General features: G+C 35.6%; 2 protein-coding genes across 5 annotated transcripts in view; one reads left to right on the top strand and one right to left on the bottom strand.

Annotated features, from left to right (window-relative positions):
* The window catches only part of LOC138697590 (putative protein-lysine deacylase ABHD14B), a 242,643-nt gene that overhangs the window by 11,128 nt on the left and 209,432 nt on the right, over positions 1-22,083 (bottom strand). Inside the window, exons 1-3 of one of the 3 annotated variants that reach the window (XM_069822960.1) lie at positions 7,617-8,070; positions 5,567-5,698; positions 1,296-1,467 (exon numbers count right to left, since the gene is read on the bottom strand). In XM_069822960.1, the coding sequence (XP_069679061.1) occupies positions 1,296-1,467; positions 5,567-5,698; positions 7,617-8,006 (694 nt within the window). In that variant the 5' untranslated portion in view covers positions 8,007-8,070. Of the gene's footprint in view, positions 1-1,295; positions 1,468-5,566; positions 5,699-7,273; positions 7,515-7,616; positions 8,071-22,083 lie in introns of those variants that run through there. The other 2 variants (XM_069822961.1, XM_069822962.1) reach the window with 2 other exon arrangements.
* Positions 21,340-22,083, top strand: part of Lrp4 (LDL receptor related protein 4) — a 218,038-nt gene continuing 217,294 nt past the window's right edge. For both annotated transcript variants that reach the window (XM_069822956.1, XM_069822955.1), the window contains exon 1: positions 21,340-21,763. In XM_069822956.1, coding sequence (XP_069679057.1) covers positions 21,637-21,763 — 127 coding nt within the window. In that variant the 5' untranslated portion in view covers positions 21,340-21,636. The remainder of the gene's footprint in view (positions 21,764-22,083) is intronic.

Below are 22,083 nucleotides of genomic sequence, written 5' to 3'. Positions count from 1 at the left end.
ACCTACAATTATTTTTAATTAATCGTATGGGGAAAATAAAATTTTATTTGTATGGAGCCATATGGCATATGGATGCCTAAGTTTTTTACGTGGAGATCTGTAAAGATCTTAGATCATCTCTTGCTGTGCCTAATGTATTTTGTTTGATGTTCATAAACAAAAATTGTCCACCTCTGCAGCACTGGAATTCAGAATTATATAAAATGGTTGAGAAACAAGAATTGCTGCAAATACACACTCCAAGATTCATCAAGACAAGTGTGCATCTACGGTGATACTACATGGTGTATTCTTTAAATCAAACTTGTTGTACAATTAAAATGTAAAGCAAAACAATTTCTTTACTTCGTCTTTAATTTAAAAAAAACATTAAATGACAGTCGGAGAGATTGAGAGAGGAGAGTAAAATATATTTCAAGGGAGAAAACAAGGGGTGGGCTGTATGGCCAAGAAAATAATTACCATGACAGCACTGCCTATACTGCTGCTTCTTTTTCATTGTTTATGCAACAAAAAATTTGGAAGAAATCCATTAGGAGAGAGTCGGGTAGTATCGGACATCAGGTAATATCGGACAGTGCATTTCTTTCATCTACCATCATATGATAGTACCTGAATGACATGGTTACGTTTCTCTATGCGACATCACAGAAACGTAACCATGTCAATCACGTACTATCATCGTGTGGTAGATGAAAGAAACCCACTGTCCGATATTACCTGCTGTCCCGACTCTCCCCTATTTCAAAAAAAAAAAAAAAAACATAATTTTATGCTTTAATCCAGAAGAGGCTGCTATATACAGGGGTCACACACCCAGTATTTTTTCGAGGTTAGCACCGCATTGGCTTTCCTATTATAAATTTTGAGAACCAAGTGACAAGTAAATCTTAAGACTTCGGGCTTCTTCTAATGTATCACAAAATATACTTTCTATTAAGAGAGTGTCCATATCTGCTTAATACTTCCCAACCGTATTATGTTCAACTGTCTTTTATACTGCAAAGTACATGTTTTCATTTATTTTAGAAACAGGTAAGTTGTCTGTCAAAATATCTATATTCAAGCAAACGTGAAACTATAACTCTTAATTACGGTACATGTTCATGAAATGAAAATGAAGTGGTATGTACAAATACAAACATAATATGCTAATTTAGTGAATATATTTTTCCTGATTTTGCAAAAGAAAACAGAATAATAGAAGAAAATATATAAATTTACTTTACATCAAGATAGAAAACCAAATAATTTAAAGGAAAAATAACTTATACAAAGAAAATCATTACACCGACCTGGTAAATCAACAGCTACAACAAGATGGCCCAGACTGGCCATCAAATGTAGTGTTCCAAGTTTCTCCCAGGTTTCAGATTTGAAGTTTCTACCATGGAGCAAAAGTAGTGACTGACCAGATGGTTGTATGTTGCTGGGAGGAGATACTTTGCGATAGAACATATTTATGCCCTGTAATACAAGAATCATTTAAGTATTTGCAATGATTATTAGAGCTCCATAAATAACACATTTACACATAGTAAACCTTAGAAGTTTTCTGGCTCAACTGTACAATATATGAAAAATAGCATCAATAGTTCACTTACAAGAACTATTTCCCCTGCAGTAAAATTAATTATGTAGTAAATTTCCTGACTGTGTATCTTAATAGGGACTTAGAAATGTACAAAAAAAAAAGGGGTGATAATATGATATGTGAGAACTATACGGCAATAACTTTACTGTGTACAGTTTATAAAATTTTGACTAACATCCTATATAAAAAAATGTTACCATATATTAGTGCGGATTCAGACCAGGAAGATCGACGGTGGACCAGCTATTCATAATGAGACAAGAGACAGAAAAATGCTGGGAACAGAACATCGATTTACACTGCCTCTTTTTAGATTTTGAATCTGCATATGATAATCTAATACTTAGGACAATATGGGGACACATGCATCAACTCGGTTTTCCAAGGAAACTGATAAATGTCTGCAGAATCGTGTCATCTGAACCAAAGGCAACAGTGAAATTAGGAAAGATCACAACTGAAAATTTTAAATTGGAGAAAGGAACCAGGCAAGGAGATGGGCTGGCACCTATCTTGTTTAATATAGCCCTACACATTGCAATAATAAAATCAGAAGTCCAAATTAATGGAACTATATTTAATAAGACACAACAGATTTTAGGCTATGCGGATGATGTCATCATCACCGGAAGAAGGATACAAGACGTTGAAGAAGCCTTGGTAGCATTGGATAAGGAAACTCAGAAGCTGGGATTTAAAATAAATACCAAGAAATCTAAATTTATGTCATTCACCAAAAGACAAAATGGTCAAGTGAAGGAAGTTAAAATGGGAACATACAAGTTTGAAAAAGTAAAAGAATTTACATATCTCGGAACAATATTGACAGCAAATAATGACCTAAGGAATGAGGTACAAAGAAGAATAAATCTGGCTAACAGGGCATATTATTCACTTTTACCAATTGTTAAAAATAAAATAATATCTAGAGAAATCAAAATCAAGATTTACAAAACCCTAATAAGACCCATTATAACATATGGTACAGAAACATGGGTTCTGAATAAAAATACATGCAAACAACTAGCAGTATTTGAGAGGAAAATCTTAAGAAGGATATTCGGAGCAATTGAAACAGTGGATGGATGGAGAGCCAGATATAATAATGAGATATACGAACTGTACAAGGAATCAGATTTGGAGGTGCACATAAGATGTCAAAGACTGAGATGGTTGGGACACGTCACAAGGATGGAAACAACAAGGAAAGTGAAGATTGTCTTCAATAACAACCCAGATGGAACCAGATTAAGAGGAAGACCGAGAACAAGATGGTGGAACTGTGTACGAATGGATGTGAACAGATTAGGAATAAGGAATTGGAGGGAGTTGGCGATAGATAGAGAAGGATGGAAGAGAGCCATAGAGGAGGTTAAGGCCCACCTGGGCTGTAATACCAAATAAGAAGACTAAGAAGAAGAAATGTACAAAACAAAAATCACAGATAATCGAAAATACACAATTTTATAGGAAACTGATACATTTATTTACAAGGAATAAATAATGTGAAATACAAAATACACTTCATTATGACATTTCACTCTCAATTTGCTTTCGTGAAATAAAGTTTTCGATATTTTGATACATTTTTTTTCATTGTTCTTCGATATGTTATCAATGCATAATTTTTCAAAAGAATATTTCTGCTTCTCAATACACTTACATTGGAACTGTTAATGAACTCATGTCAAAACCTTCCCTCAAGCTGCGCTAATTTTTAGCGACAATTAATATCATGTTCAGCACAACATAAAAACAGCTGACTATATCTTATTTTTGCACGCCCATTTCCATAGTTCACCTAGTTTTGGGGACAACACAGTCTCTTATTTAACTTACAGTGTCTCCTTTCAACCTGACCTGAATAGACAGAATTTTAACTTTCTAGCAAAGATACAATGTAATAGAACAAAGTTACTTAAAAATAATACTCAACTTGAAATTTATTGTGATTTTCATCATTCACCATAATTTTAACTATCTTTTCTGATACTACAAAATATAAGAACTGATGTTCCACCTCCTGTTACCCCATCTGATCCTATATTTCCCATTTATTTAATGTGAAGTAACACTAGCAACCACAAATAAAACACTAGGTATGCTTTCAAACATTTGTATTTTATAAAGTAAACGAGACAATAATACAATTGGATCTCTATTCAGGTTTCAAAAGTGAAACAATGCTAGTTCACACCTCTTTTGTCCTGAAAAATTAATACACACGTGCCCCACTTTTCAGAAATTAATAACTAAATACAAATAAAATGGAACTGACAGTAATTCAACTCAGAAAAGACATTACAATTTTCATCTGACAGCAACATTATTATTATTACGATTATGATTATTATTATTTCTGCTGCTGCCACCACTGTCCCCCACCGCAGCCACCACCACCACCATTTCTACTACAGCTAGCCTATTATTATTGTGACAGCGACGTGAGATTCGAACTCACGACCAGCGTCCCGCAAGAAAGCAGATCGCGCGGTGGAGAGAAGAGAGAGGGTGTATTACGTCAACGCGACGAGTTTGCGCGCGCATCTGGTGCTGGTAGAGAGGAGAGGGCTCTGGATTTCTCTGGAGTGCCATCTCTAGAGACGCGTGGAACTTTCGAGGCTACGTCGCTGTGGTTATAAATTACGGTCGCGAAGGAACGACAGCAGTTTTCAGTTGATTAGTCAGCCAGTCAGTGAGAAAGCCAGAGCAAGCAAGCCAGTCTTGTGTACCGGAGTTCGACTCGAGTGTGCGTCCGCATCTGCGTCAGCATCCGAAGGCCTGAGTTCGAGTGCAGTGGACCGCAGTTGGAGGGACCTGAGTTCGAGTGCAGTGGACCGCAGTTGGAGGGACCCGAGTTCGAGTACAGTGAACTGTCTCTGAAGGTCTGTGGTTCGAGATACTGTGAACTCGAGTGACTGAGATAGAAGAACTGTGAACTGAGAACTGGTAGTTCTGATTTGTAAATAGTGCTTTGTAAATATTAGTTAAGATTAACAGTTCATTGTTGTGCGTAATAGTCCAAGTAAATTGTCATTGTCGTCGGTGGAGTGCTATAACGAATACTGTGTTGAGTGAAGATCCAATTGTTGACGAGAGCGTTTAAGGTGAATTGTAGAAAGGAATTATTGTTGTGACGAATAAATTACATTGTTGTAACTAATAAAAATAACATTATTTTTAATTTTTATTCACATATTGTGTATGGTCTAATGTAGCAGACTGCAAGGAGCAACCAATTCACGTAACAATAAGATCAGCATGGCATGACTATTTTTTTTTTTTTTTTCAGTTTATAGGAGTGGATAAGGAATAAATTCAATATTCTTGGGCAGAAGAGTAGAAATCTTTCCTCACCAAGAACTAAACCATGTCCACAATTAGCTACAATTATCATCCATAAGAACAAAATTTTTTTGTTTCCCATTTTTAAAATGCAAATTTCTGAATAGCAAATTATACAAAGGCTATTTTCTTTTCAACCTTCAATAGGGCACGAAATCAATACCAGAGTGAATAGCAAAATGGTTTTATTGACAAAAGTTAAGTACACCTATAAGCTACTTTTCATCATAATTACCATGAAGATTGAAACCAAAAACTTCAAACAATTCCAATGGAAAGTGTTCAATCATCCTCCCTACAACCCAGACCTGATGTTGAGTGACTTCCACCTTTTCCCGGAGATGAAGAAGTGGTTGACAGGACAGCGCTTTCATTCCAATGAGGATCTTCGAGACCCATGCAGATCTGGTTCAACAGACAGACGAAAACTTTTTTTGTGGAGGGTATTAGAAAGCTAGTGCATTGGTAGGACAGATGTCTCAATCTTCATGGTAACGATGTTGAAAAGTAGCTTATACATGTACTTAACTTTTGGTAATAAAACCATTTTGCTATTCACTTTGATTTTGATTTCATGCCCAATCGAAGATTGAAAAAAAAAAAGTAGCCATGGTATGTATATCTTACCTCGATATTTATAGTGCCTGTACTATAAATAACATCTTTCTTGTTTACATCTTTAGGAATTTCATGTTCATAAAGATTAACTTTCTTCCAGTCTCTTTCATGGTGAGAAGACTTACTTTCACTAGTCATACTCTGTAATCAGTAAAGAAAACATTTCTGAAATTACACAGCCCTAAGCCTATTATCATTTGACATAAATGTTTGGAACAATCTTAATTAAATAATAATTAAGAAATAATTATTTAGATGTAACGGAAAATGAAAATGGTTCATTTGTGAAGTAAGAAAATAAAATGCTGAGTGTCACAATAACATAGAAGGCATATTTTTAAAGTGAATACAGGTAATTTTAAAAAAAGAAACACATTATTATTTTTTAATAATTCATTTTCATTTGATTCTACACACCTTACACTACTACTTCTTCACATAGTTTCCGCCATTATTAAGGCACATGTCATAACGAAAGAACCAATCTTTTTATTCCTTCGTCATAAAATAACGAATGTGATGAAAGTCATGTCTGCACTGCTTCTTTCACATCATCGACATCAAAATATTTGCCACCAAGTAATTTCAGATGAAGAAACAGGTGGAAAGCACTTGGTGCCAAGTGAGGGCTGTAGAGAGGGTGGTCAAAATGTTTTCAAACACATGACACGATGAGGTTTTGGGTTTGTTTGGCTAGGACAGACAAGGCGTTTTGTTCATTGAATTCTTGCCTAATCAAGAAAGGTGTGTACTTTGCAATGCTACAAAATCTTCGTCATGTGAAACAGAATAAAAGACGTGAAATGTTCTTGCATGGAATCCTCTCGATTCATGACAATACCAGGCCACAAACATAATCATTTGATAGGCGCTAATTACCTGTATGTATAACCTAATGCAGTGCTGTAGCCCCACCCCACTACTTGTTACTAATTACCAACATAACATGCGAGAGGTCCAGGACCAATTACTATGGAAGTTATCAGTTTCCCTAGTATTACGTTCTGGATCTCCCGAGTGTTGTATTTGTAATGGAGGGGGGAGGGGAAACAGTGCATCAGAATATAGCCTGCAGGTAAGTAACAAACGATTTTTATGTTTTAAGTATTTGTGGCTGCGAACTAAAACCACGTGTTTATCATATACTGTATATATCACATAAGCCAGTGAAACAAAATAAAATTGTTCCTTCTTAGGTGTATCTTTTCTGAAGAAATACCAAACAAATCTAATTTTTTCACAATTGACTATGCTAATGGTATTAATTCTAAAATTATGAATTAATAAAGCTTATGTACAGCATGACAATATGACGTATGCATGTAATACAATACCGTACACAAATAATTGATGACAATTTTATATCATTGTAAATAGGCCTACCGTAGACTAGGTTATACGTCACTGACTCCAATGTACCTTAGGTTTAATTTGTAATTAAATACTGCCTCACAGTTGAGATCTAACAGTCCAAAGTTCTTTAACACAATATTTGACGTGACGGCAATAACAAAATGCATTGCTAAATTAATAACAACTGTATAAATTCAAGCACGAAGAGACCTACATAACCTAACAACATGTCATTTGATATAGGTAGCTACAGACAGTTTAAAAAGAATGTGAACTCTTTAAATCTAACACATCTTATTAGCACTTCTTTAAACTTCTAATTTATTAACAAAAACAATAATGAAGATCTGAACCATACCATACCTTAGCAATGTCTAGTTCTGGTAACTTTACCAGTCCAGAAAATGCAAGATAACACCAAACAAAAGCAAATATTGCAACAACAAATAATTTAATCCACGCTTTCATGATAAGTTATCTATGTTGCATAACATCAATTTCTATTGACATAAACTCAACAATTCATATCTTCACACTACAGCATGATTACCACTCCTGATACCTGACACTGACTTCTCTTGTCTGTTAATCTGGTTTATTCAGGCAGACACCGGAATAAAAGAAAATCCTCTAAGCACAGATGTGACATTGATAGTACATGTACAATGATCTGTAAAACCTAACTACAGAAAATCACTCGACTTACGTCGTCATGCGGCAGTAATTCTTGGATTACAGTCATTCTACAAGTTTTCAGTCCTAAAAGTTTAGCAGCAGTATGGGCTGTAGATTTTGAAACGCCGACTTCCTGTGAAACAAGACGTAGAGATTTATTTGGAGAACGTTCCAACGATGCACCAATTTCATCGAGTTTTTGTTCTGTTAGAACCCTTCGTCTTGGCTTAGGAATTCTAGCGTTTAGCGATCCTGTTTCCCTTAATCTAAGAACAAGTTGCCTAACAGTTTCTCTACTTGGAACTTTAACGTCAGGGAATCTCACTCTAAATTGTCGGCATACATCTCGACAGGATTCGGTTTTCACATATGTGTCATACATAAAAAATCTTTGCTCTAGCGTGAACTTTTCGGTTGGCATTGCAATGATCAAATTATCTATTCTAATGCACACACACTGAAAATTACATTTGAAAGAACTAACACTAAAAGTAGCGACACATCTTAATAATAATTATGAAGACAACTAGAATTAAACTACTCAACATGCACGCGCATTACATGGCCTTGAGGTGGCGTGACATCAGCCAACTGCGATTCGATCCGCTCTCCCGGCCCAGACCCGAAGCGAACGCTTTGTACAAAGGGATAAATAATGAAAAGAAGAGTTTATATCATTATCTCTGCATCGTAACGGTATCTATCAAGTCTTTGCTTAGAGCGTAGTTATCTTTCTCTTGTATTACGGACGCAAAGTACGCTAAGTATCAGTACTTATCGAGGCTTTGTATTATGTACTTTATGCTGAAGTATGTGGTGTTCTCAAGTTGAGAACAACGTAAATGGAAATCATTTCAACCGTAACAAAAACACGTGTGATTATTCCAATGCCAATGACGCACTCTGTAAACTGTAGTAACGAATATTTTTTCTCTTTAATGCATATTTTTCTCTCTTATTATCTTTCTTTAAATGTAGTAGTTAGTGTATTAAACAGAAATATTTTCGTCTAGATTATAGTGACTTATTCATGTGAAATGATATTAAAATGTGGATCAAAAACACTTTTAGCATCATTCTGTAAAACCCAATTCATTTGACTTATATTATCATTATCATTCGGTCGTAATTCATGGACTATACCGTAGTCACTTTGTAAGGTTTCAATTTTAAAAGTTTTGTAACAGCTGTATGAGCAGAAGTTTTTGGAACATCTATTGCTGTGAAACATGCCGTAAAGATAGCGCTATAATGCTGATTCAATTTAATAGAGGTTTTCTTCAGTTAGAATATCTTGTTTTCGCTTAGAAATTCTAACTTATCGTTTAGCGAGCCTATCAGCTGTCTCTTTAATTTTAGAACAAGTTACTTGTTTCTGCATTTGGTACTGAACTCCAGAGATTTCTTCCCCCTAAAAATTCCCTACACACACCTCTACAGAACTTCGTTTCCACATAAGTGACATATACATAAAAATTCGATGTACTAGTGCAGGGATTTCAAAGCGCCTGCACTGCATGCTCTCAAGAACCCGCACAACATTTCCTTGAGGGCGTCGATTTTTCTTTATCTTGCTAAAAGCTGAACCTCTGTGGATTTGTATTGCTTGTAGTATCAGCACGTCATACAGATTCTTTTACGTCCCTTAACTAGTGTGAACTTGTGGAGAGGCATATCAATTTACTACCCTACTGAACTACGTGCTGTATTATTTAGTGTTCTGCCCAAGAGCAGGTCTTTCACTGTAAACCTAGATATCTCCAATCTCTCCTGTTTTCTACCTTCCTCTTCGTTTCCTTATATGATCCATTTATCTTAATGTCGTCTATCATCTGATATCTTCTTCTGCCCCGAACTCTTCACCATTCCTTCCAGTGCATCCTTCAGTAGGCAGTTTCTTTCCAGCCAGTGATCCAATCAATTCCTTTTCCTCTTCCTGATCAGTTTCAGCATCATTCTTTCTTTACCCACTCTTTTCAACACAGTTTCATTTCTTATTCTGTCTGTCCACTTCATATGTTTCATTCTTCTCCATATCCACAATTCAAATGCTTCTATTCGCTTCTCTTCACTTCGTCATAATGTCCATGTTTCTGCCCCATACAATTCCACACTCCATACAAAGCACTTCACTAGTTTCTTCCTTAGTTCTTTTTCCAGAGGTCCGCAGAAAATGCTCCTTTTTCTATTAAAAGCTTTTCTTTGCCATTGTTATCCTTCTTTCGACTTCCTGGCAGCAGTCATATTATTTATTTATTACTTATAGCACAACCCAAGTATTTGAAGCTGTCCACTTGCTCTACTGCCTTATTTAGAATTCGCAAGTTCATCTTCTGTATTTTTCCTCCGATAACCATGGTCTTCGTCTTGTTTGCATTTATCTTCGTCCCATACTGCTCACAGCTGTCATTTAGCTCCAGTAGCATATCCTTTAGTATCATTTCCTCTTATGCCAATAACGCCATATCAGCAAATCTTATACACTTTATTCTTCTTCCTCCTACTATCACTCCCCCCATGTTCTGAAAACCGTTCGTTACTAAATCCTCCAAGTAGTCGACTTGGTTGGCGAGTTGGTATAGCGTTGGCCTTCTATGCCCAAGGTTGTGGGTTCGATCCTGGGCCAGGTCGATGGCATTTAAGTGTGCTTAAATGCGACGGGCTCATGTCAGTAGATTTACTGGCATGTAAAAGAACTCCTGTGGGACAAAATTCCGGCACATCCAGAGATGTTGATATAACCTCTGCAGTTGCGAGCGTCGTTAAATAAAACATAACATTTTTAACATTTTACCTCCAAGTAGATGTTGATAGGTAATAAAGGACATCCTTGACGTACTCCTTTCCCAATTTCAATTCCTTCTGACATTTCTTCTCTTTGCGGTATCATATTATATTATATTTCTTCCGTCAAAATATTATTTGCGCGTGTTATTTGCAATACTTCTATAAAAAGTTTCTTTCACGAGCTGGAACCTTCACATTTTTAAGTAACCTTTTTGCAAATAGTCTCAGAACTTAACGAGAAGACTCAAGAATCGCATACGAACACAAGATATTCCAAAGAAAACCTAAACTCAGCCATATTACACACTTTTAAAAGAAATACTGCACTCTAAATACACATACGTCTTGTTATAACAGTTAAATGATAGACTGAAGGAGAATACGCTGCACTGTGTGATGTATTTATTTTATTGGATTATTTTACGACGCTGTATCAACATCTAGGTTATTTAGCGTCTGATTGAAATGAAGGTGATAATGCCGGTGAAATGAGTCCGGGGTCCACCACCGAAAGTTACCCAGCTCGTATTGAGTTGAGGGAAAACCCCGGAAAAAACCTCAACCAGGTAACTTGCCCCGACCGGGATCCGAACCCGGGCCACCTGGTTTCGCGGCCAGACGCGCTGACCGTTACTCCACAGGTGTGGACTTGTGTGATGTAATTCAACACTCGCGCGTCACCGACGTAGCTCAGGTAGTAGGTCTGTTTGTCTGCTAATCAGGCGTGGGTTCGATTCCAGCTTGGACAGATTATGTGGTAGGATGTTTTCCTAGGTTTTCTCCAACCATAAAGTAAATTTCATGTAATCACATGGCGAATCCTTGGCCTCATCTCGCTATTACCAAATTCCATCGACGATAAATAACTTTATGCCCGACCATGCCGAAATGTAGTAATTATACACCTGGTAGTAGCCCTTTAATGCACCTCATTAAAGTACACCTATTTATTATAATTCAGTTGTTCAGCCAATGAGAAATCACCATTGTACCATTATAAAACCGCAAGTATCGATTATTCTCGGATATGCAATCGAAAGACAATTAGCGAAAAGTCACGGAGGCTGGGAATCCAATACTGTCGCAGAAGGTTATGTTCTGTTACTATAATAATTAGCGTTAATTGTAAATAATATTCAAATAAATTTAATTTGTCATCTCGTTTTTCAATTCTAAATCAATTTCCAGGTTATATCAAGACATGTTCATCTTATTCTCTACGTTATATCAAGGTCAATGACATTTGGCCTAAAAAAAAATCAATACTTTCGCGTCTGCGCACATCTTACAATTCAGGTCAGTTCGCTACTCACATACATAACCATAACATGACCTACTTTTGAATAATTTCAAGTTAGAAATATGGTCGAGCATAAAAATTCGTATGAAACTTGCCTGTAATGGTAATTAAGACGCTCGTATGAAAATTATGAAACGAGCGCAAGCGAGTTTCATAAACAAACATACTTGCGTCTTAATTACTACCATTATAGGCTCGTTGCATAATGTACTATAGTAGTTTATGTAACGTCGTTAAACAACAGACTAAAAGAAAATCACTCGTTAGGAACCAATCATGACCGAGAAACCCCACGCGCTGCATACTTATGAATAGGCTTGTAATGTTGGGGACCGATAGGGTGTGTTACGGTGGTTTCAATTGACTATACGTTCGCCAGTCACTACCTACATGCGTAAACAGTGTACCTGTTGAACAATAATAATGCGGAAGGGTAAAGGTTCCCAGGCGCATATTTTCGCAGCGGAATTTGGTGAGTCTTTTGAAGTGAATGACGGGAACATTACATGTAACTTATGTAATACAAACATACGAGGTGATAAGCGATATTATATACAGAGGCATTATAGCACAAGAAAAGAAAGGAGGAAACTCAAACCCGCGAATAATTCTATGATAATTCTTCTGCACATAACGAAAGATAAGTAAAAATAAAATCTTTGTAATGCTATGTAGTACATATTTATTTCTAGAGCTGTCCAGATTTGTCTATGTGTACCTCGATATCCCGTAATCGATCGCAAAACCAAGTCAATGTCCTCGTACTAGCTTACGTCCCCGTCCTATGTATCATGCTGCAATCAACTTGTGTAATCGGTCCCCAACATTGCAAGTCTAGTTATGAATAGGCCTAACTATGCAGTTAGAAGTGTCGTTAAATAACAATCAGGCAGTACATCTCACTTGGCGATATGTGTTAGCGGAAGAACAATTGAGGCATTGACATGGGAAAGGTCGTAACTGCCAAAAATTCGAATTTTTAGGTTTTTCATTGAGAAGGTAGTAAATGGCCATGCCAATGGCACAGAGAAGGTAGTATGTCCGTATGTAATGAAACGAAGTCGGAAACGTAGTCACTAGATGTTGTAAGTTGTATGTGCACAGCTGTTGGCGCGGAGAAGGTAGTAACTCCTTTTACAACATCAGAGTATGTCTAGACGAATATGGGCTGATAACTGTGCAGGGCAGAGTAAGAATCGGATGATTCTAATGGTCCTGATTTACATTATTGCCAGGAAACATTTTGATTCAGTGGACTTGAAATTCCTGGTTTCAGAACATTCCTACATGCTATGTGATAGGGAATTTGGCATCACAGAGGAAAGAAAAAAAAGATGGAAGGCTATGGTTCCAGAAGAGGTAAGCCTAATAATGTAATAATGATGAAGGATGAGGATTTCTTCTAATTTTCTGCAGAATGTGACAAGTTTTTGAATACAACTCCTATCAAATCAGCACCCTCAACTGGATTAGACCCTCAAGACCTGATTTTCCTCTAATAAAAACAAGACAGTCATTTAATGACCTTGAAATGTGGACAGAGCACAGGATTTTTAAGAAAGGACAGTCATTAACGTCAATCACTAACTTACAGTGCTTGCAACGCCTTGAGAGAAGACCAGTCGTCCCTGATGCCAAAAAGAGAGACTTGTTATCTATGTTAGACTTCCTCGATGAAGAGTATCATACATTTTACCGAAAAATTTGTGCATAATGTATAAATAACGTTAATTCTCAGTTTGGCTAAGGAGTGATTTCAATGTTGTATTTTCATAAAATAGGATTTCACAGATAAATCTGTGCCAGACTTTTCAAATTTCATATGTAACACAAACATGAGTGTATGTCTTTCATTTAAAGCAGTTTCTGTAACAATGTAAGTGAGATTATGTTCATAAATTTGTTTTTTGCTTCCCCTGAAAAATGTTGTTTTTGGCAGTTACTACCTTTCCCATGTCAGCGCCTCAATTGTTTGTATACATCTGAAGTCTGGTTAGTGTAATATGTAGCTAATTGGCGATGTATGCAATGGAGGGGGAAAAGAACTGACCACCCTAATCCGTTATCTCCTGGCTTAGTTGCTTCATGAGTGATGTCTTATTGGTATCATTTATGACAGGGTTGCCAACCCTCTTGTATTTCCCGGGATCTTCTGCATTTGCCCCTAATTTTTAACAGTCTCCCGGCACCCGTATTTTCCTTCTCTTCGAGCATTTTTCTCCCTTATTTTTGCATAATGTAAAAATCATTATTCTAAACATTTGATTTTGTCGTGAATGAAGACTATTTATATGATGAATTTTATTGTTCAAGAGATGCATTGAAATGTGGAATCTTTTCGGAAGGTAATGCTTACCAGAAATGAGTTTTAGTGATCATCTGTTTAAAATAAAAATATATTAATATTATAATTTTGAAAAAACGGGCTAGTTTTATACTATGCATATCAAGTAGTAATGCTCATACAAAGAGGGTGTTTCATCTCATGAACAATACAGTAATTGGACAGATGTTCGAAACATGAGCACGACACATCTAATCAAATCAGAGCTGCAAACTGCTATCGACTTCAACTATTACGCGAGACAAGATCTGTCTCAAAATACTCTTAATTTATTAATTTAAGCCTATCTGTCAAGTGTAGAATAAAGTTCCTTTTTAGTAACTGAAGTGAAAAATGTTCCAATTTTTATGTGAAATTTTGTCGATTTCTTAATCTCCCGTATTTTCTACAAAACAGTTGGCAACCCTACGCATGATACAATTGAAAGGCTGATATTTGATATGACATAATTACGCCATACTTAATTATTAATAGGCCTACTTATGTTAGTTAAATGTATGAACTTTAACGAATTTGGAAAGGTATATATTTACGAGCAAATTTTCTGGGACCAGGCCCTCGTCTTATAAAAAATAATTTACCGGGCCGCGATCTCTCACAGGTTGAGAACCACTGACTTATGAGATTGCAACTTGTTTTCAGACAGTTGACTAAACAACAACAACAACAACAATATATGTTTAGTCAGCAGATTGGTTGAAACTTCGTAAGTGACACAATATGACCAAGCAACAAAGCCAGGAGATAATGGGGCACGTTGGCCAGTTCCTTCCTCCCATCCATTGCATATATCGCTGACTAGTAACAAAATAATAATAATAATAATAATAATAATAATAATAATAATAATAATAATAATAATAATATAATAATAATAACAATAATAATAATAGGCTAATACTTCCTTACAAATGGCCTTTAGAGAACACATAAGCACACCATTGGTACCTATACTGAGCAAGATTAATCGTCTCTACAATCATATCCCACCTCACTCAAATAATTTTAATATTATCCTCCCATCTACGTCTCGGCCTCCTCAAAAGTCTTTTCCCCCCAGGTCTTCCAACTAACACTCTAGACTCACCCATACGTGTTACATGCCCTGCCCATCTCAAACGTCTCGATTTAATGTTCCTGATTAGGTATGTTAGGTGAAGAGTACAATGCGTGCAGTTCTGCGTTGTGTAACTTTCTCCATTCTCCTGTAACTTCATTCCTATTCGCTGGTCACACTTCATTCAAAGAAATGGCCGTTCGGACACATTTACGGCTTCCTTGTTCTTTCACAATAGGCTACGTTTATTAACCATGATCGACAATACATCTCTTTCATAAACACGGTGCTGGATTTTGTTTCTTTCTCGCAATGACTACCTACGTCTAATATGCAGTTCCCGTCCATCAATATAATCGGTAACTCTTGCATAAATATAGCCAGTGGCGTATTTATTTATTTATTTATTTATTTATTTTATTATTTATTTATTTACTAGCCGTACCCGTGCGCTCCGCTGCACCCGTTAGAAATAAATATAAAGTAATTATATAATTAAAATAGGACATTTGATCCAGGGAACATTCGTGTTTGATAGAAGGATAAATCGTTTATTATGTTACTTAATTTAAATTGAATTAAAAAATTAAAATGCGATCATTTTGATCCAGAGACCACTCATTTGGTCATAAAAATTAGTTTAGGAAATACAGGAAACGAATATACAGAATAACCTATCAAGTTTTCTGTGCATAAGAATCTATTTTAATTTTACTTGTCCTCGATTCACTCAGAAGTTACTGTGATAACATTATAGCATTATGTCCATCTAGATAAACTACACTTTCCAATGGTGAATTAATAATTAATTATACAAATCGGTTAATTTAGCTTCCGATATTACTTCATAGAAACGCAGAAACATTATCTGTAGGCTATCATTCATAGCTTTCGATTGTTGCTGTCCAAGGCCCCTTAAAGACGAAGTCATTTGTTTTTTAATTCATTACACGGCCTTAGAAGGCAGTTATCTTAATTTTAAAACTCATTTATCTCATTAAATATCAGTCGTATCAACATTTTTTAAGGAATAAAACTTATCGCAAATTATTTTTAAAGAAATTTTTGTTATGTAACATTTTTCATAAAAATCAATAATAAGCGAGATATTTCGATTTATTTAATTCAGGCCCCCTTATAACCCCCCTTTTGAATAATGTATTTTGAATGCTATATAGCCTAAAATCTAAGTTACAACGAACTTAATTTGTATTCCAATTTTCATCGAAATCCGTTCAGCCATTATCGCGTGAAAAGGTAACAAACATACAGACAGACAGACAGACAGACATACAAACAAAAATTTCAAAAAAGCGATTTTCGGTTTCAGGGTGGTTAATTACATATGTTAGGACCAATTATTTTTGGAAAATCGAAAATTACCAGAAAAATTTCGGCTACAGATTTATTATTAATATAGATTTATTTATTTATTTATTTATTTATTTATTTATTTATTTATTTATTTATTTATTTATTTATTTATTTATTTATTTAACCTGGTAGAGATAAGGCCTCCCCTCTACCAGGCGATTACAACTACAATATTAAGAATACATTTACAATAAATTATAATTACAATTAATATTAAATTTACAGTACAAATGTAATGAAAGTCAAAGTACTAAAAGATTAACTGATTAATAAAGGGTAGACAGTTTATTGCAGAAGTTAAGAAGAAAGACATTTTTTTGTTTTATTAATTAAGTAAAACCTACTCTACGCAGTAAGAAAATGCTTAATAAGTTTGTTTTTGAAAACTGCTATATTCCGACAGTCTCTGATGTCACTGGGTAGGGTATTCCACAAGCGCGATAGCGAGATTGTGTATGATGATGAATACGATGATGTCTTATGTGTTGGTATGGATAGTATGAGGCTATTTTGCATGCGTGTAAAAAGATTACGATATGATGACAGGTAACTGAAACGGGAGGCAAGGTAGGTAGGTGTAGAGGTCTGAAAGACTTTGAAAAGGAGAACAAGGGAATGGAAATTTCTACGTTCGTTAAGCCGTAGCCAGTTTAGAGTTTGGAAGGATGGGGTAATGTGGTCAGCGCGAAGGACATCGTAGACGAAGCGAACACAAGAATTATGAACACGTTGTAATATCTTTGCGACTGGTTGACATTGAGTCAGTCAGTAGAAAATCACAATAATCAAAGTGGGGCATTACTAGTGTTTCCACTAGTATTTTTTTGAGTGATAGCTGGAGAAATTTTTGAATGCTGTTTAAGGAATGTAATATGGAAAGCACTTTTTTTTTGACAATATGAGTTACTTGGTTATTCCAGTTTAAATGCGTATCGAAGTAAACTCCACAGTTTTTAACACAGGAAGCAAAAGTATTTATATATGTACTCGTATAAATGTTGCCGCTTAAGGGACATTGGGACAGAATTTTAAAATTTTGATTAATATTGAACTATTGATTTGAATATTATTGTGTTGTACTGAAGTACGTATGATATTTCCGTGCAGAAATTCTGCATTACCATATGATGAAGGATGGGTGGAGCGGAGAAAAATTCTCTCCGGCACCGGGACTCTAACCCGGGTGTTCAGCTCTACGAGCTGACGCTTTATCCACTAAGCCACACCGCATTCCAGTTCCGATGCCGGATTGAATTCTCTCAATTTAAGTTCCACCTTTTAGTTTCCCTTTAGTGGCCAACCCTCATGCACTGTGTCACAGATGTGTGACAGTGGCACAATGTCCAACACACTATTTGCAGAGGTGCACTCATTACGAGTGACTAAGTGGCCGGGATCCGACGAAATAAGCGGCATCTTGAATCAGTATGTGATTATTTATGCATATATTATTGTGATGGACCGAAGTAGCCTATAAGTGAGGATCACGTAAGAGTAGTTCCTAAAATACTAATTTGGCCGTCTCTTCAGTGTTGTCAACTAATACCAGATATCACCAAAGAGGGTAAAATCACAATGGTACTTACTGAAATAATAATAATAATAATAATAATAATAATAATAATAATAATAATAATAATAATAATAATAATAATAAAGTGTTAACAATAACAATGTCTTGCTTATTTACCACAACTGATCTTTATGTTGTGAGGTATTTCCTAAATGGTTCAATAATTTATTTATGAAATAGTATATTTTCTTGCTGGACTTCTCGCATATTATTTGGTAATTAGGATTAGTATGATCTAATATTACAATTTATTTTGTCAGGCAACATGAAATTTGTTGCTTTGACCAAAGAGTTTACGATTTATGAGACCTAACCTAAAAATGTATTTACTTCTTTGCATTTTCATCAGTTTGTTTTACTGTAAACCGAAATCATTGCTGCCAAAATAACAGTTAGAAAATAACTGCCAGTTGTGGTATTTGTCAGTACCCGAAATTTGAAAAGAAGTTGGTAAAATAAAATTCAATCTGAGAACTAGACAATCATTATAATCCACTAGCATATTTAGTAATAGTGGAAAAGTGGTTAAAATGGGAGTATAAGGGTACAGTACATCAGTTATTCATAGATTTCAAAAAGGCATATGACTCGGTTAAGAGGGAAGTATTATATGATATTCTTATTGAATTTGGTATTCCCAAGAAACTAGTTCGATTAATTAAAATGTGTCTCAGTGAAACATACAGCAGAGTCCGTATGTCAGTTTCTATCTCATCCTTTTCCAATTCACTGCGGGCTAAAGCAGGGAGATGCACTATCACCTTTACTTTTTAACTTCGCGCTAGAATATGCCATTAGGAAAGTTCAGGATAACAGGCAGGGTTTGGAATTGAACGTGTTACATCAGCTTCTTGTCTATGCGGATGACGTGAATATATTAGGAGAAAATACACAAACGATTAGGGAAAACACGGAAATTTTATTTGAAGCAAGTAGAGCGATCGGTTTGGAAGTAAATCCCGAAAAGACAAAGCATATGATTATGTCTCGTGACCAGAATATTGTACGAAATGGAAATATAAAAATTGGAGATTTATCCTTCGAAGAGGTGGAAAAATTCAAATATCTTGGAGCAACAGTAACAAATATAAATGACACTCGGGAGGAAATTAAACGCAGAATAAATATGGGAAATGCGTGTTATTATTCGGTTGAGAAGTTCTTATCATCCAGTCTGCTGTCCAAAAATCTGAAAGTTAGAATTTATAAAACAGTTATATTACCGGTTCTTCTGTATGGTTGTGAAACTTGGACTCTCACTCTGAGAGAGGAACATAGGTTCAGGGTGTTTGAGAATAAGGTGCTTAGGAAAATATTTGAGGCTAAGCGGGATGAAGTTACAGGAGAATGGAGAAAGTTACACAACACAGAACTGCACGCATTGTATTCTTCACCTGACATAATTAGGAACATTAAATCCAGACGTTTGAGATGGGCAGGGCATGTAGCACGTATGGGCGAATCCAGAAATGCATATAGAGTGTTAGTTGGGAGACCGGAGGGAAAAAGACCTTTAGGGAGGCCGAGACGTAGATGGGAGGATAATATTAAAATGGATTTGAGGGAGGTAGGGTATGATGATAAGAGACTGGATTAATCTTGCTCAGGATAGGGACCGCTGGCGGGCTTATGTGAGGGCGGCAATGAACCTTCGGGTTCCTTAAAAGCCATTTGTAAGTAAGTAAGTAAGTAAGTAAGTGGAAAAGTGGTTAGGTTTCACCCTTAGGGTATTAAGTAAGCTGATCCGGACTATACGTGTGATATTTTCGTGCAAGAATTCTGCATTACCATATGATGAAGGATGGGTAGAGCGGAGAAAAATTCTCTGGCCAAAAAAAAAGGAGAAAAGACAGGCAGGCAGATAAAGAAGAAGATAAAACATAAGATTGCATATATGACAGAAAAATAAACCCAATTTTCGGTACATATCAGGACTGCTGAAAAAAATAATCTCCGTCGTAATCTCAACACCGATTTCCTCTCTGCAGTAGGATAATAGTTCCTCTACACATCTTTTGACGAGAAAGTAGAATTTTAAAAGTAGCGCATTAAGGGAAGACTCCACTGAAAATCATGAAAATTTTTCCAAATTTTTTTAGCTATTTCACTTATTCAGAATTTATATTTTCATACCCCAAACGGATTCACCTCAAATCTGATTACAAATACTCGTATGTTTACACTTTTTAAATTAAGGCTGGAAGGGGACGTGGAATTTAAAGAGCTGTCAAAATTGTTTTTCATCGAAGAATTCTTTTTTTAAAATTTCTGATTACAAATCTAGTAACTTTTTGTTGGCTCCCTGAAGTTACTAGATGAATGTAGCGGAGGAGAATATTAATTTACATAAATATTCATTTTATTTTCAAATCTATTTTTTTGTGTTCATTTTTGTTGATTCAACACCAACTTTCTTATGCAAAATATTAATCAATCTGGATGAAATTTTTACTGCAAGTATTTATGAGGTAGCTGCATGTTTCTATGCATTTATTTTGTGAGAAATGTTGCTAGTTTATTTTATTAATATTTTTCTTAATGCTGCTAGTTTATTTTTCTTAAGAAAAATATTAATAAAATAAACTAGCAGCATTTCTCACAAAATAAATGCATAGAAACATGCAGCTACCTCATAAATACTTGCAGTAAAAATTTCATCCAGATTGATTAATATTTGTCATAAGAAAGTTGGTGTTGAATCAACAAAAATGAACACAGAAAAATAGATTTGAAAATAAAATGAATATTTATGTAAATTAATATTCTCCTCCGCTACATTCATCTAGTAACTTCAGGGAGCCAACAAAAAGTTACTAGATTTGTAATCAGAAATTTTAAAAAAGAATTCTTCGATGAAAAACAATTTTGACAGCTCTTTAAATTCCACGTCCCCTTCCAGCCTTAATTTAAAAAGTATAAACATACGAGTATTTGTAATCAGAATTGAGCTGAATTTGGGGTATGAAAATATAAATTCTGAATAAGTGAAATAGCTAAACAAATTTGGAAAAATCTTCATGATTTTCAGTGGAGTCTTCCCTTAAATATGGTGAGCGATGAAAATTAAAAACAAGGTTATTATTTCAGAGTTGAATGACCAAACTCAAATTCAGCAACCCTGGAGACGCAGGACACTGCATCGTACTGCTATCTGGCGAGCGCGTGAAGCACTTCATTCATGGATGTCCCGGACCTGGATGGGAGGTTGGTGCTCATCTCCGTGGGCGTTGGATGCTGCGGATGACGAGGGGTGAGAGAGGGACGGGGAGAGAAGGGGGCTCGAAACCAGCCGGTCCCGGTTACACTGTTTTAGTTGGCGCGCAGTCCTGTCAGAGACGAAGTGACTGGCGTCCGTTATATTTACAACAAATAAAAATAAACAATCAATAAACAACCTCTACTGGAGGTGTCAATAACAAATTCTCATCACCGATATGTGTCATTGTTGTGTGGACGTACGAAATGGAGACGAGAACAGAGCGGAGAACTAGCAGACGACAATGGGGATGTAATAGCTGAGGCGAAATAGTTACATTTCTTCCTACTAGGGAATAGGGGTAGCTGTAGTTTGCTTTGTTTGGGGTGTCGTAGGGGTAACGTAGTGAACTCTTGTTTTATGTTACTCATAACTGTCAAGATGTGTGAAATAGAAATGAAATACGTGGTGCAGAGAAACGACTTCCGACAACATCTTATACGAGTCCTATTGTTGGTCAGCGCCTGTGGATTAATCGTCTCTTCAGGTATGGCTGTATCCATCCTCTTTCATTATTATTATTATTATTATTATTATTATTATTATTATTATTATTATTATTATTATTGCTACTATTACTATTAATATATACAATCAATAAAAAAACGGCGTTAAACTCGGCTGAAATGAACAACATTTATCCAATAAACGTTTAATTTATTGATTAAATGTTTTAATAAAAATAAAGCATGTAAAGTAACACACAATAATGTGCAACTCGCAAGTGACAACGGCTATTTATCTGGACAAATGCAAAGAACAAGATTTTACGCTTATGGGAAGAAAATAAAGTAAACTTGTATTTCC

The sequence above is a fragment of the Periplaneta americana genome, chromosome 4 (genome assembly GCF_040183065.1).
Source record: "Periplaneta americana isolate PAMFEO1 chromosome 4, P.americana_PAMFEO1_priV1, whole genome shotgun sequence".
NCBI lineage: Eukaryota > Metazoa > Arthropoda > Insecta > Blattodea > Blattidae > Periplaneta > Periplaneta americana.
Note: the sequence above shows the minus strand (reverse complement) of the source record. Positions and strands in the feature narration are given on the sequence as shown.